The sequence below is a fragment of the Argentina anserina genome, chromosome 1 (assembly GCF_933775445.1).
Source record: "Argentina anserina chromosome 1, drPotAnse1.1, whole genome shotgun sequence".
NCBI classification, from domain to species: domain Eukaryota; kingdom Viridiplantae; phylum Streptophyta; class Magnoliopsida; order Rosales; family Rosaceae; genus Argentina; species Argentina anserina.
The window spans coordinates 18,173,483-18,189,377 of NC_065872.1; the positions used below are offsets into that span (position 1 = coordinate 18,173,483).

A 15,895-nucleotide genomic window follows, 5' to 3' on the forward strand; every position below is an offset into this window, starting at 1 on the left:
ATATACTCTTTAGTTTTCTGGATTTTTCATGGACCTGTTGATCTCAACTCATCTCCACATGTTTCAGGTATAAAGAAAGGAGTGCAAAAGGTAAATTCAAGGAGGCAGAAGATTTTTGAGATTCTCTACAAATAGTGAGTGGGTCGTTTTTTTCGAAATCAATTAATTGTATAAGTAAACGCCTTCACATCTCTTTTGTCAAATACAGCAAACTTGCTTGGATGAACTTGGGGTTTAAAAACAAAAACGCCTCACCACTCGCTGATCTGCTAGCCTTCAGAAAGGTTGCAACCTATCCTCAACACAAATGGACCAAATAAATATTTTCTGTTACAGTATATCATAATATACTATATGATCCTACTGGCTTCACCATAAAACAATACTTACCATTTAATTTTTTTTTTCCAAAGATAAAAAATGGGCTGGGTGGTAGAATTCGTCTTATAATATCAGGAGGTGCTCCCTTGAGCTCTGAGATTGAAGAATTCTTGCGAGTTACTTGCTGTTGTTTCGTAGTCCAAGGCTATGGTAAAGAAATATTCACTAATATTTGTGTATATCTCCGTGCTGAAAGCTATTCAGTTTCTATGTACAGCTTTTATATGTATACAACAGATAGTTGAACTGATCACTTGCAATACTCTCGAATGCTTTATTACAGGGTTGACAGAAACAGTTGGCCCAACCACTCTTGGGTTTCCTGATGAAATGTGCATGATTGGTGCTGTTGGTACTGTATCAGTTTTCAATGAGATGCGCCTCGAAGAGGTTAAAGAAATGGGTTACGATCCACTTGGGGATCCTCCTTGTGGTGAGATATGTGTGAGAGGAAAGACTGTTTTTCCTGGCTACTACAAATGTCCTGAACTAACAAGAGAAGCAATTAAAGATGGATGGTTCCATACAGGTTGGTATTATCATCGTTAATAAAAAATTATAATGTACGTGCAAATCTTCTGTTACCAGATGTTAAACAGACTATTAAGAACATTATTGTGTTGGTTTTCCCCTAATGGCATGCTGCTTAATTTTTCAGGGGACATAGGGCAAATGCTTCCAAATGGAACCATAAAGATCATTGATAGGAAAAAGAATCTGATTAAACTCTCGCAAGGAGAGTATGTTGCACTAGAGTACTTGGAAAATGTATATGGCATTTCTTCTGTTATTGACGATATCTGGGTCTACGGGAACAGCTTCAAGTCGAAGCTTGTTGCAGTCATTGTACCAGAAGAAGAAAGCACCATGAAGTGGGCTTATTTAAATGGTCACATTGGTTCATTTTCTGATATTTGTTTGCTTGATAAGCTCAAGAGCCATATCCTGGAAGAACTCAAGTCAACAGCTGAGAGAAACAAGGTAACTAGCATCGCTGATTATTGTTAAGCTAACCTAAGTGACATCTGGTACCTAGTATTGCACCAATAGAAAATTTGTGAATTCTCTCAGCACAACCTGATGCATTTGTGTACGAGTTTGGTACAATTTTAGTCAGCTACCTTTGATTATATTTATTTTCCCTGGGACGGGATAATTTACTAGGTTCCTCTTATTTGCTTTCAACCAGCTGAGAGGTTTCGAGTTCATTAAAGGAATCATTGTTGAGCCTCATCCCTTCGACATGGAAAGAGACCTGGTCACAGCAACGTTGAAAAAGAAAAGAAATCAGTTGCTCAAGTATTACCAGGTAATTTAGCATGTTCTGAATTCTAATAAAGGAATTTCTGCTAATTAATCAACTATGATAGCAAGTTAGAAACTAACAACACTCCACTCTCTACAGGCCAGACTTGATGAGCTTTACCAAAATCTGGATGCTGGACGAAAATATTAGTTATATCAAAGTAAGGCACAATAAAGGAAGTAAGGCAATGCATATAATAAAATATTGTATAATATATGTATTGCAGTTTGTAAAACTTGGCTAAATTTGCTGTTACTTGTAGTAAGTGTGCTGTTTGAGGCTTTTGCCTTTGCTCGAGTTTTTCCTCTTTGTCGTTCTAAGCTTGATGTATCCCTTTCAATTCAATAAGACACTCTTTGTGCCCCTTGTTATTTCAATAAGTATCTGATGTGGTGACAAGAAACTGTTTCTTCAAGCTATTACATTCATCAGTTAATACTTGATAGATGGGACATAAATTGTTTTTCAGCCAAAGGTAGTTGTGGAAATACCGTGTAGATTAAAGCGAACCCTCGTCCTAAGACTTGCCGCTGGTTTTGTTCATTTTAGTTGTAACGACCCTAAAATTTCAAGCTTAAAAACTCAAAATTTTAAAATCATTAAACACAAAAATAATTTCAATGAAATCGAAATTATTTTAATGTCGCAGCGGATCACATCTGAGTTTAAAATATAACTCAGTCAAGCCGATTATTACAAACCCAAATGATAATTCAACATGTAACAAATGGAATTGTATAATCCTCACAACAACCTCACAATAAAATTACACCAAATCTCACACACAATCCATGCTAGAGCCTCACCACTACTGGATGCGAACGACGTCAAGTCTTCGGAGTCGTCACTCAATCACCACTACTCAGCACCTGCGGAAGTATCCCCTACACCATTGATATTGGTGCACCGGGATTGCAACACAAACCCGGTAAGCTTTACAGCTCGTATGAGTAAAATATTAATATAACTCTCGTCTCATAAAAGACACAACTCCACATCAACACAGTATAATGAAAATCATGAGAAAACGAGCAACCCATCTGGTTACTCTAATACTTTCACAAAATGGTAACTAATGAGCGCTGGTACACATCTGTTACCCCTCACTTAGTATACCGCTGATGTTGGGTAACCACCCGCCACCCAACATCCAAAACAAGCTGAGTACTCATGAGCAGATAACCACCCGTTACCTCCCATGCAGTACTATGGCAGACAGACTAGAGCTCTAACTGTATCGTAACTTTCGCCCGGCCAAAGGCTAGGTTTCGACTTGCCAAACACGTACAATAATCTCACATCATATTGTACCAAAAATCAGGTCCGAAGACAATTCACATTTTAACAATCTCAATGTTAAAAATCACGTACAATAATCTCACATCATATTGTACAATTCAAATCTCATGCTCAATAGAATCACAATAAAATCATAACAGTATATTATATAGCAAACTATATATATTCGTACTTAATTACCATTTATACAATATATATATAGTCCACTATATCTTATACGTGTCATATTTCACCACACATGCTCAATTCACAACTTCCGTCATCGAAATGACTATTTTTAATGAATTAATAACAGTACGTAATTTAATGAACTATATATATATATATATATGTACTTATTACCATTATGCTGTATATATGTAGTCCACTAAATTATATACATGTTGTAATTCATTTGATAAACACACTTGCAAAAATGTTGAATCACCACGAGGGTAGATTCGTAATTCAGTAAGATTTTACTCACCTTATTGACTTGAGTGTAATCCCACAAGTTCCGGAGATAATTCATTTCCTTGATTTAACGATCACCTTAAAAAGATAAGAAAAGAATTTTAGAATCGTTTCGTAAACCTTTAAATGTCGAAACAGTAATAATCGGTTACTGTTCAACAATTTTCGGTTTTACAAAATTACTGTTCACAGTTACTATTCACGGTTAATGTACAAATATACGTATTTCTGTACGTATAAATGTTATATACGTATTTCTGTACGTATAAATATTAATACGTATTTCTGTACGTATAAATATTAATACGTATTTCTGTACGTATAAATATTAATACGTATTTCTGTACGTATAAATATTATATATGTATTTCTGTACGTATAAATAATAATACGTATTTCTGTACGTATAAATATAAATATTAATACGTATTTTTGTACGTATAAATATTAATACGTATTTCTGTACGTATAAATATTAATACGTATTTCTGTACGTATACGTACGATTTAAATGTAAATACAATCTCAGTAAATAAAATTTACTAAATTACCTTTTTACAAATTACTTTTTACATTTACTGAAAGTAATTTATAATTACATTTACCGTAGGTAAAACTTAATTACATTTACCATACGTAAATAAAATTTACATTTACATTTACCGTATCTAGTAAATTACCAAAATACCCTTCTGGTATAATATTCGCATGCCGCCGCACGTGGCGGCGCGTAGGGTACACGCGCGTGGGACACATGCGCCTTCCCCGACGTCGGAGCGTATCACACCACCTCCGGCCCAAAAACCACCCTCTCCTCCTCCTCCACCGTCCTACGGTCTCCGATCACCCATAGATTGCCCCATACTCCCACACGCGCCGCCTTAAGGCGGCGGTGTTCATCAATCTCCCCTCCCCTCCGATCTCCTCCACAAATCATCCACAACGTCCACAATACACACAACAACATCACAACATCCATATTCAATCAATCCATACCTTGTTTGAACCGTGGGGAGCATCGGGGAGGATAGGCAGCGGCGGGGAAAAATTGCAGAATCTTGGCGACGTCCGAGCGGCTTGGCGACGGCGGGGCACGGGCTGGCGAGCTGGAGGGTGGCTGAGGGAGTCCTTGCGGCGACGCTGGGCTGGGCAGTGTACGTCACGGTGGCTCGGAAGGAGGCAGATCGGTGAGAGGATTTTCGGAGAGAGGGAGGGCTCGGGAAGAGAGAGAGAGAGAGAGAGAGAAGGGAGGCGGCCGAATGAGGGGTTTCCAATTATGGAAACCCTAATCTCATAAATGTTCTATTTATACTAGTTTCCAAATCGGAAACTAACTTCCGACGTGAATAACTTTTACGTACGATGTCCGTTTCGAACGCGTCACATACTTACGAACTCGTATTGACGAGCTCTACAACTTTCATGAAGGAAGTGTTCGCAACCGAGCGACGGAATAAAAGTCGATATAAACGTTACGGAAATGTAACGTTTTCTTATTAAACGTTCTCGGAACGTTTCCGTTTCCATTTCGCAAAGTTTGCAAACAACCAATTTCATTTTAGTTGAATTTTCTAACTTATAGAATTCAATTCAATTCAAATATTGTTTGAAAACGAGGGTTATTACATTAGTGGCCAGTTTAGTCAGCACACATCTCAGAACATTGTGTCACGGAACAAATTGATCGCCGGGAATCTGTTTCCTCAATCCCTTAAATGCTCATCAAAGACGTCGTTTCGAACACCATGTTATCAGGTTGCATTAGACCAATGGGTAGTATATCATCTCCATAGATGAGCCTTTTTGCGAGATCGTTAATGTTTGTGATGGTTCAGCAAAGGGTAAAAGAATGTAGAGGAGTAGTAGCTATAGGCTATAGCCAAGCCAAGGATCTGTTCTACCGGTTTTAGACTTGCTTTGAAATTGCAAGAACTCCTACGAATTCTTTCATTGAGTTAGAATTTATGAACTGGAGGAGTTTTTTATTCCGCTTTAATATTTGAAGAAGCACGATATTGAAAATTAAGAAGTGTAACTTTTTGCAATGAGTTTAAGCTTAGTGGATTTGGACTAATGTTATTCATGTAATTAACATATGAGACAGAGTCGCCTATCAGAATTTGGTCTCAAAACTTTCCCAATACCAATAAGCAGACATTCACTCATCTTTTGTACATTTAACAAAGAAGCTCGTATTGCACTACGAAGATTTAATCCGTTATTCTACATCAACTAAACACTAGAAGAAAATTCAAAATTATATAAAATAACGGGTATCAACATTTCAACTATAGCATGTCTGATTAAAATCTCCATGAATTTCGAAGCCACAAATTCAATTACAGTTGTAATTAAAACTGACCATAAGAGGACCGAAGTAATAATCAGTTTGCTTTTGGGCAGATTGACAGGATTCTAAACACCTACCTTAAGACCAAAAATGCAACATGCATATAACTAAATCATGAGAAATTTTTATATGTTACCGCAATACCACGTGCACTAAGCACATTAACTTTCTGCCGTGATAGGTAGTGTGATAGCTAGTGTGACAGACAATGTGACAGACAATGTGACAGACAGTGTGATAGCAAGTGTGATAGGCAGTGTGACAGGTATTGTGATAACAAGTGTGACTATGGGTGTGATATCACATTAATGTCAATATTTGGATCATATGAATTGATTTGAGAAGTTCAAGATCACATAGACAATACACAAAGGTTCATTATTTCTAGTCATTTTTCTTTTTCTTCTTTTTCTTCTTTTTCTTATTATTATTATTATTATTATTATTATTATTTTGATCAAGTATGATAGATATGAGAATAATTCGTAGAATAGAAATAACTTTATTATTGGATTTATTGCGTCCTTCTTACTTGTTTATATTTCGACATGTGAATTTATTACACTAAAATTATAATTTAATATATTTTTATTATTTGTGAAATGATCTTTCATGGGTATTGATGATTTTGAATTAGGATTTCAGATTTAGAGTTTAGGGTGAAGGATTTAGGGTTTGGGGTTTAGGATGTACTATTTTAGGGTTTTAGGGTTTATGGTATTAGAGTGTAGAGTGTAGGGTTTTAGAAAGAAACTCAAAATAGTTTTTGACAAAATAGATTAAATACTATAATTCTAATTAAATCTTGCGTGTCAAATTGTGATAGGAATGATATACCACTAAGCATTGTCAAAGAATGCTATAGTAGCACTGCAAAATTTCTCCTAAATCATTGGCATTTCTTATATTTAGTTTCCACCAAAATCTACACTATAACTTCCTTTTCGGCCACTACTTGTTACTCTCATTTGTGAGGGTAACATACCTAGTCTAAACTAGTAGGTATAACCATATGTGATATGTATATATATGCACAAAGCTTTGCTTAAGATTTGAGTGAATTAAGTATGAGGGGGAATATATAATTCATAATGGTGTGGAGGAAAGAGCTCTAAATGTAAAACACTGAGTACAGCAAAGGTCACGTTTTAGAGGGACATGCATATTCAGCTCGATCAAGAAACTCTAAATGCAATTCCAGACATCATAACCTACATCATTTTTATTTCTTTAGTCGTGGAAAAACAAAATGCTCTCGTCATAGTTTGGTTATTGTTGTTAAGTCTGTTTACGATATTGTAGTTTTGTAACAGATAATATACTAAGAACAATGAGATCTACTCTGCCGAACAGATTGTATTTGTCCGCCAAAAATAAACTTGAAGATTACAAAACATTACATGCCGAGGACAGCCAAGATCTTCTATTTGACTAAACTAATAAATGAATACTTACACTTTAGAAATTTATTTATGAATTAGACGAGTGCGTGAAAAATAGAGCTTTGCGTTGTTGACTAGCATTATGTCCAGTTGTCGACTCTCATGTTGTTCAAGTTTGAACGAGCTAAATGATGAAGATTTGAACACGAATTACACTTCAGAGTTTGTTAAAGCAGCTGAGCATGATATAACATAGCAATATATGCATGTATATTACCAGGTGGTAGCTCTAGTTCAAGTTCAAGAATTCAAGGTTTCAATGTTGTATGAGAATTTAATCATTTGTTGTGTATAAAACTATAACTGTTGGCGAGTCTCCTCGAAAGGCAAAAGCTAATACTTATAATGCCGAATCCGGAATCGGAGATGTGACTAGGACTCCTGTAATAACCCGATTTTTCGGAACAATGTTTGGATTCATTAATTTATGTTAAGTGGTGAAATTCATTAAAATGAAATTTGGATTGCTTGCAAAATTACGAAACACGAACGGAAACGTTTCAGAACGTTTAATTAGTAAAAACGTTACGTTTCCGCAACGTATATATAGACTTTTACTCCGTCGATCGTTTGTGAAAACTTTCTTCACGAAAGTCGTAGAGCTCGTCGATACGAGTACGTGGACATGTGACACGTCCGAATCAGATATCGGAGGTGAAAGTTATTAACGTCGAAGGTTCGTTTCCGATTTTGGAAACTAGTAGAAATAGAAAACTTTTGGGATTAGGGTTTCCATTTCTGGAAACCCTTCACCCGCGCCTCCCTCCTTCCTCTCTCTCCCCCTCGCGACTCTCTCTCCCCGATCTAACCTTCCCCCTCAAATCGCCTCCGGCGATCTCCACAGACGGAACGACGTGGTCCTCACCGCCACTCCACACGACCTCGCAAGGACCTCAGCGTCGGACCCCGAGCCCATGACGCCCTGCCTTCGTCGTCGTGAAGCAGCGAGCCACAACCGAGCCTCCTACAATTCTCACCGCCGCATGCTCCGCACCCGACAATGCAGACCTCGGCGCTCATACCCTCCGCCGCTCCTCACTTCCAGAGCCAACAACGGCGCGACCGGAGCTCGATTCGCATCGTCCAATTCGCAGATCGCACGATCTCGACTCCGCCGAACATCTTGAGTTCTCCGGCCATTTTAGGGCAACGTACGGGTAAGAAATGCATTTAATTTGATGTTGTGATGTGTGTGGATGATTTTGGGATCGATTTGATGAAGTTTGGGAGAGAATCGGAGGAGGAGGAGATTTGGGGATACCGCCGCCTTAGGCGGCGCGTGTGGACGCGTGGAGGTGGCTAGGCACGATGTGACGCCGTGGGAAGAAAGAGGGGAGGAAGGAGAAGAGATTTTGGGCGGCGGTGGCGTCATACGCGCCTTGGTTGGTGTCAGTGCGTGGGCCCCACGCGCTGCCACAGTGAGTAGTGAGTGGCGCGTGAGCGCCACGCGCGGTCGCCAGTGAGTGGCGCGTGTACCCCACGCGCCGCCACGTGCGGCGGCGCGTGAACAGTATTCTCGAAGGGTAAATTTGTATTTTATTTTTAGGGACGGTGAATGTAAAAATGTGATTTACGTACAGTAATTGTAAATTTTATTTACGTACGGTAAATGTAAATATAAATTACTTTCAATAAATGTAAAAGTAATTTCAGAAGGGTTAATCAGTAATTAATATTTACTGAAATAGTATGTATTTTGGAATAGTATTTATATGTACAGAAATACATAAACAGTATGTACTCGTACATGAATACGTAATGGATGAGTATTTATACAGTAACACATGAATAGTAAATACGTGAATAGTATACAGTGAAATAGTACTCAATGAACAGTACTTCGTAAAACCAGAAATTACTGAACAGTAACAGATTATTACTGTTTCGGTATTTAAAGGTTTACGAAATGTTTCTAAATTCTTTTCTTATCTTTTCAAGGTGATCGATAAATCAAGGAAATGTATTATCTTCGGAAATTGTGGAATTACGCTCGAGTTGATAAGGTGAGTAAAATCTCACATATTTACGAATCTACCCTTGCGGAGATTCAAGATTTTACAAGAGTTTTTAATATTGAATTACGACATGTATACGATATAGTGGATTACATATATATTGTATAAATGGTAATAAGTACATATATATATAGTTTGCTATATTATATACTGTTATGAATTCATTAGAATTGCTCATTTCGATGACGAGAATTAAATATTGAGCATGTTATTTTGATTTGTACAATATGATGTGAGATTATTGTACGTGATTTTAACATGTAGATTGTTAAAATGTTGATTTGTCTTCGGACTTGATTTTTGGTACAATATGATGTGAGATTATTGTACGTGATTTTAACATTGAGATTGTTAAAATGTTGATTTGTCTACGGACTTGATTTGGTACAATATGATGTGAGATTATTGTACGTGTTTGGCAAGTCGGAACCTAGCCTTTGGCCGGGCGAAAGTTACGATACAGTTAGAGCTCTAGTCTGTCTGCCAGAGTCCTGGATGTGAGGTAACGGGTGGTTATCTGCTCATGAGTACTCATATTTTTAGATATTGGGTAGCGGGTGGTTGCCCAATATCGGCGGTGTATTACGAGAGGGGTAACAGATGTGTACCAGCGTTCTTGGTACCCGTATTATAAATGCATTTGGGTAACCAGAAGGGTTACTTAATTTCTCATGAGCGCTTCTTTTCACATTTCTTGGGGACAACCAGATGGGCCGTCCATTGACTCATGAGTGCATTTATATTTGTTTGATTTGTGGATTTTCGTATATATATTAATATACGAGTTATATTTTCATTTTACTCATACGAGCTTTAAAGCTTACCGGGTTTGTGTTTACAATCCCGGTGCACCAGTTCGATGGTGTAGTGGATAACTCCGCAGGTGTGGATTAGCGGGAATTGACGGATCGCTCAGAGGACTTGAAGTTATTTATCTCCAGCTTGTGTGAGGATTTTGTGTGACTATCTTGTGAGGTTGTTGTGAGGATTATACATTTCTATTTGCTATAATGTTGAATTATAATTTGGTTTGTAATAATCGGTTTGACTGAGTTGTATTTTGAACTCAGAGATGATCCGCTGTGCCATTTTAAATGATTTCGATTTCATCGAGATTGTTTGGTGTTTAACGACTTTGTAATTTTGAGTTTTTTAAGCTTGAAATTTTGGGGTCGTTACAACTCCTGAATTAGAAAGACACTGCCTTCACAGATGCAATCTGTAAGGTGTAGAATATCAGCTGGAAATAGATATCTGGGAATCGAACACCAGCAAAAGAGAGCTGTCCCAAATTGACATTCTTTCTGAAGCACTTCGTAATTTTAACTTCTCAAGTGTCTGCGCCACATTCACACAGTAGAACACCAAACCCCTTACCGACTCCTCCCGGAATTGCGTTATCGTAGCCGAGCCAGGAATGGCCGTTAGTCCCACCACTTTTCACCGGTTAGAGAGGCCCACTTTAATACATTAACTCAGGCTACAATTTCATTGTTTCACGGCTCTCACTTCTGCAAGTAACTTTGCAAGTCGAAAAACTTCCAATTATGAAAAATGGCCAGCGCCTGGTTCAATCATCATATAAATTATAAATTCCTGCTAAATCTTGAATAGCAGTGGGCCAAGATAGAATCAAATACTAGAATCAAGGACCAGTTTATTAATGAGACAGCTAGCGACGATTGATACGAGGGACGTGATCTCGCTCGTGAGGGTAATGAAATTATTCAGACTACGTAAACTGATGTACTAGGGAAGATGGTACAGAAACATTTCTTAGCCTAACGGCTATTGAGCTTCTGAAAGACGGAAAATGCTCATGTAAAGTATGTAGCCCAGCTCTAAATGCTTCCATTGTTACACGAAAAGGAGGCAAAGAAACATGGCTAAGCACTTCATTTTATGTTATCCTACTTGTCTTCCCGCTTTCTGTAAAGCTTCTCAAGAACTCGCTTGGCCTCACACTGGGGAAAGTTCGCCAAATCATAGTAGTGCGGTGCTATATCAACTAGCCTGTAAACAGTTTAATTTGCAGGTTAGAGCTACAAATATTCTTCAACAAAAGGGAGAGCGAGAGAGAGAGGAGACTAACCATTCACCACGGATATCAGTAACCGTGCGAATAAAATTCCTGCTTGTTAAAACATACTCGTTGTAGATCACCCACTCTGGCTTGTGATCCAAGCAATTTGATGGATGCAAATGTACAACCTGCAAAATTATACAGCATACGGACAATATCAATATTCACAGTTAAAAAGATACAGGTATACTTTATATGAAAAGACAACTTTGCGTACTTGGTTATCCTTCACAGTAAGGTAGTGACCAGTGCGTTCCAGATGTGCCACCTGCATGAAGTACCCAGCTAGCATAGCCTTCCTGATATTGATGTAGTAGTCCCGACTCTTAAAATCAGTACTGCATAGCTTGAGATTAAACCGAGCCATAATGCGCACTAGCTGCTGTCTAACATTGTCGGCTGATTTCAATGCCCTCTGATTGACAAAGTTCTCGTAGCACCACGATGGATCCTCATCTACACCCATCACACACAAAGATTGTTAAACAAGAATACAGCAGATTAAAATTCAAAATTAAGATAGAATAAGATAGCTGTACTCACTGTTCTGTTTGTACGCATGATATACATTCAGCAACGTGAGATGATCTCCATCAATGTGTCCAAACCTAGCTTTTGCTTCATCCGCAGCTTTTTGAGCCTCCCTAGGCCGGACAAAGCAATTGGGTACTAAGAAATAAAGTGGTTATCACAGAAGGAGGCCCATGGAATGTTAGCAGATGCATAGAGGCGAGACCACACCATTTTCTTCATGAGATAATACTGAGAAACTGCAACTATCTGCATCAGCACTTACTTAGAAATCGATAGGTGCATGCCAACCGGGGGCATGGAACCCAGACAAGACAGTTGCTGATGACAACCTAATTTGACACGCTACTCTCATCACATGCACATTTACATGCAGATGTGGTACTTATGACATCTGAGTGCAGACATTTGTCCGCACAAATCAACAAGCATGCATCACAAACGGTGCATCTTGACCTTATCTTATTTAAATGCGGATAACAAACAAACAGACATGACAGAGAAAGCAAACACAAAAAAAAATTGACACGTACCTGAGAGCATGGCAGAAATCGACAAGATCTCATTTGAGCAGTTAAACTCAGGGCTAACAACAAGCATCTTTGACATCTGAGGATCCAGAGGGAACTCACTCATAATTTCACCCAGCTTGGTCAAGTTACCTTCATCATCCAATGCACCCAAATAATTCAAAACCTCAAGTGCTCTCATTAATGTCTCTGGAGCAGGGGGGTCCATGAAATCAAAATGAACCAAATCATCTATTCCTAGTTTCTTCAAAGTAAGCACTGTATTTGCTAGATTTGATCTCAGTATTTCTGGATATGTCTGCGGTACAAGATCATTATGGAAACTTTTCTCCGTATAAAGTCTGAAACATTTTCCTGGCCTAGTTCTTCCAGCACGCCCTGACCTCTGATGTGCACTAGCTTTCGAGATTGGGGATACTAACAAGGATTCAACACGCACTCGTGGATTATACACTTTCTGTTTAGAAAATCCTGGATCAATAACATACACGATTCCGTCTATAGTCAGAGAAGTTTCTGCAATGTTTGTTGAAACCACAATTTTCCTTCCTGCAGGACCACCTTCTGTTGTGGGAGGAGGTGCAGCATCAAATATTTTCTGCTGCATAGCTGGAGGGAGAGTTGAATACAGGGGCACCACTTTCACAGGACCAACCTGATCACCCAGGTTAGAAATCTCTTTGTTGATTTTGCGGCATGCATCTTCTATCTCTTCTTCTCCAGTTAGAAAAACAAGTATATCCCCTGGAGTCTCATACATATGGATCTGTACAACAGTTCGAATTGCTGCCTCCAGGTAGTCCCTCTCAGGTTCCTCGGTGTAAAATATTTCAACTGGATGAAGCCTACCAGGAACCTTCATTAGTGGCGCGCCGTTGAAATAACCCTGAAACTTCTCAGCCTCTAGTGTAGCACTCATAACAACCAGCTTCAAATCAGGTCTATTTTTCAATACTTCCTTCAGAAGTCCAAACAAAACATCTGTTGCTAAAGTCCTCTCATGAGCCTCATCAAGAATTATTACGCTGTATCGCTCTAATAGTGGATCTGTCATTGCTTCTCTTAAAAGCATACCGTCTGTTAAATACCTGCCACATAGAAAGAATGTGCGCATAAGTGTATCATCTTTATATATATCACCTAATAATATAGAGGAGCACAGATATTAAACCAATATAATCAGGGTAACATACTTCAATACTGTTCTGGCACTGCTGCAATCTTCAAAACGGATGTTGTAACCAACCTCTTCCCCGATGGTAACATCCATCTCTTCAGCAACACGGCGAGACACTGACATTGCAGCCACCCTACGGGGCTGGGTGCATGCAATCATCTTCCTACTTTTATCAGAAGAAGACTCCCTATCAACAGCTTCCAAAACAAATTGAGGAATCTGTAGAACGGAAAAAATAAATAATAATTAAAAAAAACACAATCAATTTCCAAGCTCAAACGAAACCACTTCATGCGAAATCTCCCAAAACTACCACTGCCACTCATAAAAAATCAATGGAAGATGAACACATGACCCCGACCCAGAACTCATATTTAGAGAAATAACAGTCCCACAACCACCGTCTAATAAAATCAATGCAAAGCAAGCAAAGGCCTTTAAAGCCCTACTGAACCACTTCAATCACTAAACAAGTCCCACAATGTGGCAAAACTAACTTCTACCCTAATAATCATAAGGCCAGTGTAACAATGTGGCACAAATTAGACATCTTTGTTATCTAGAGAACCACAGGACTAGTACAGTAGAAACCGCGGACATTCTAACATTCAACTAACTAAAAAACAAACCTTTGATAAAGCAAAAAAAAACATAAGTCTTCAAATTTGTAACATAAACACAATAGAATCCCACAAACAAAGAAAATACTTTCAAACAAGCCTTATTTTTCCTTTGTTTCAAGTTCAACTTTACCACCCAACTACAACATTACTATTGTTTCGAAACTGATAAACTTACAAAGGCAACTAGCAATGATAATTTGCGAAAAGCATAAAATAAATGCGTCATTATTCATCCAATTTCTGAGCGTACAAAGCACAATCGCAATTAGGTTAAAACAAACTGAAGAACAAATTCATGGCTGAAACAAAAAAGCGTGTTGCAGAAACAAACCTGTGTCGTTTTACCACTACCGGTCTCTCCAACCAAAACCAACGACTGACTGCTCTTCAGAGCCTGAAAGAACTCCTCCTTCTGCTGCCATACAGGGAGCGTCTTCCTCTTCTCAAGGATCTCATAGTACCTCGCGGAGTATGGCTTCCCCGTCCACCTATTGATCAAACTGCTCATCGGACTCTGATTCACCGCGCCGCCGTTCAATTTGTTCATCTTCGCAGCCGCAGCAGTGGTCTCGTCCACCACGTCGAACAAGCTCACCTTCCTCTTCCTCTCAGTACCCATGAATCTGGAAACCCTAGCTTGACCTAATCAATTGGATCTGGGGGTAAAAAAAACCCTAGAAATTTGAGAGACGAAGAGAGGAGGAGGAAAGGGGCTAGGGCTTTTGTGTTGTCTTGCTATTAATATTTAGTTTTTGATAGAGAGAGCATTCGCGAATTACGCTTTAGTCCCCCTTTGTATTTTAGTTTTATTTATAGTCTATTTTAAACCGACTATCACAACTTTTTTTTATCGATGCATATATCAAAATGTAGGCCTAGTTTGGGAGCAGAATTCCTTTTAAACGCCTGTGAGCGTGATTACTTTTAAATGTTATGAGCAGAATCGTTTGATAAACTGTTTTTAAAAGTGTTATGACTATGTAAGAACGACAAACTATTTTGAGTGTTTTGTTGTAAAATACCCAAATTACCTTTCTAATATAATACTGGGGTGTGTAAACGTATACTAAAGCAAAATTTTTTGACAACAGTACACAAAGTATTGCCCACTATTAAAATTAGTGTTTCATGTTTCAAATCAATTGATATATAACAGGATGCAACATGTCTTCAAATGTCCCTCTAGTAGCAACGCCTTTGCATGTCTTTGAGTTTTTTTAACTGATCTATGTGTTGTTCACAAATATGGTACAGTTGCCCATTATTAAATTGGTACGTGTGCCATTGAGTAGCAATGGGATGAATTGGAACAGATTGAGATATCAAATTTACCTACATGCATGAACGGTAACGCATGTTAGTTACGAACTGATAAAATGAACAAGTTATATCTAATTTGGTACATACCTTGACAAAATGACATCCAATATATCCATAGCAAATTCACCACCCTCACAATCACCACGGTATTCATTTCGACATTCCTTTTGATTATATAAAGGAAGATAGGTAATGCACATGGTGCTTGATAAGTGGACTACTGTCACACCATATCATATGACAATAATGTATGTCCCATATCAGGCAAGGTCATCCAAAAGTCTTCATGTGCAAACCCATCAACAAAATAATCAAGGTGATTCTCTAGCTGATGAAAAAATAAAGCCCCGTAAAATGTGGTCTTCATAGAAAGTGCAGTTCCCTC

General features: G+C 38.3%; 2 protein-coding genes across 6 annotated transcripts in view; one reads left to right on the forward strand and one right to left on the reverse strand.

Moving 5' to 3' along the window:
- The window catches only part of LOC126785868 (long chain acyl-CoA synthetase 1-like), a 38,813-nt gene extending 36,891 nt beyond the window's left edge, over window positions 1-1,922 (forward strand). For both annotated transcript variants that reach the window (XM_050511542.1, XM_050511534.1), the window contains 7 exons: window positions 68-134; window positions 209-284; window positions 414-531; window positions 665-910; window positions 1,040-1,362; window positions 1,571-1,690; window positions 1,787-1,922. In XM_050511542.1, coding sequence (XP_050367499.1) covers window positions 68-134; window positions 209-284; window positions 414-531; window positions 665-910; window positions 1,040-1,362; window positions 1,571-1,690; window positions 1,787-1,837 — 1,001 coding nt within the window. In that variant the 3' untranslated portion in view covers window positions 1,838-1,922. The remainder of the gene's footprint in view (window positions 1-67; window positions 135-208; window positions 285-413; window positions 532-664; window positions 911-1,039; window positions 1,363-1,570; window positions 1,691-1,786) is intronic.
- An 8,935-nt stretch (window positions 1,923-10,857) lies between these two features.
- Window positions 10,858-14,894, reverse strand: LOC126785848 (probable pre-mRNA-splicing factor ATP-dependent RNA helicase DEAH2). Of its 4 annotated transcripts, XM_050511505.1 has the most exons (7): window positions 14,522-14,894; window positions 13,584-13,786; window positions 12,394-13,478; window positions 11,873-11,998; window positions 11,547-11,785; window positions 11,339-11,457; window positions 10,858-11,259 (listed from the first exon to the last, which is right to left on the reverse strand). In XM_050511505.1, the coding sequence occupies exons 1-7, from the start codon at window positions 14,807-14,809 to the stop codon at window positions 11,157-11,159; spliced, it is 2,163 nt and encodes a 720-aa protein (XP_050367462.1). In that variant the 5' UTR covers window positions 14,810-14,894; the 3' UTR covers window positions 10,858-11,156. The 4 variants fall into 4 exon arrangements, 3 of the variants coding, with proteins under 3 accessions (XP_050367462.1, XP_050367474.1, XP_050367482.1); XM_050511517.1 differs by lacking the exons at window positions 10,858-11,259; window positions 11,339-11,457 and having other exon boundaries at window positions 11,636-11,785; window positions 11,873-11,973; XR_007671122.1 differs by lacking the exons at window positions 10,858-11,259; window positions 11,339-11,457 and having other exon boundaries at window positions 11,762-11,785; window positions 11,873-12,099.
- Window positions 14,895-15,895: the final 1,001 nt, after the last annotated feature.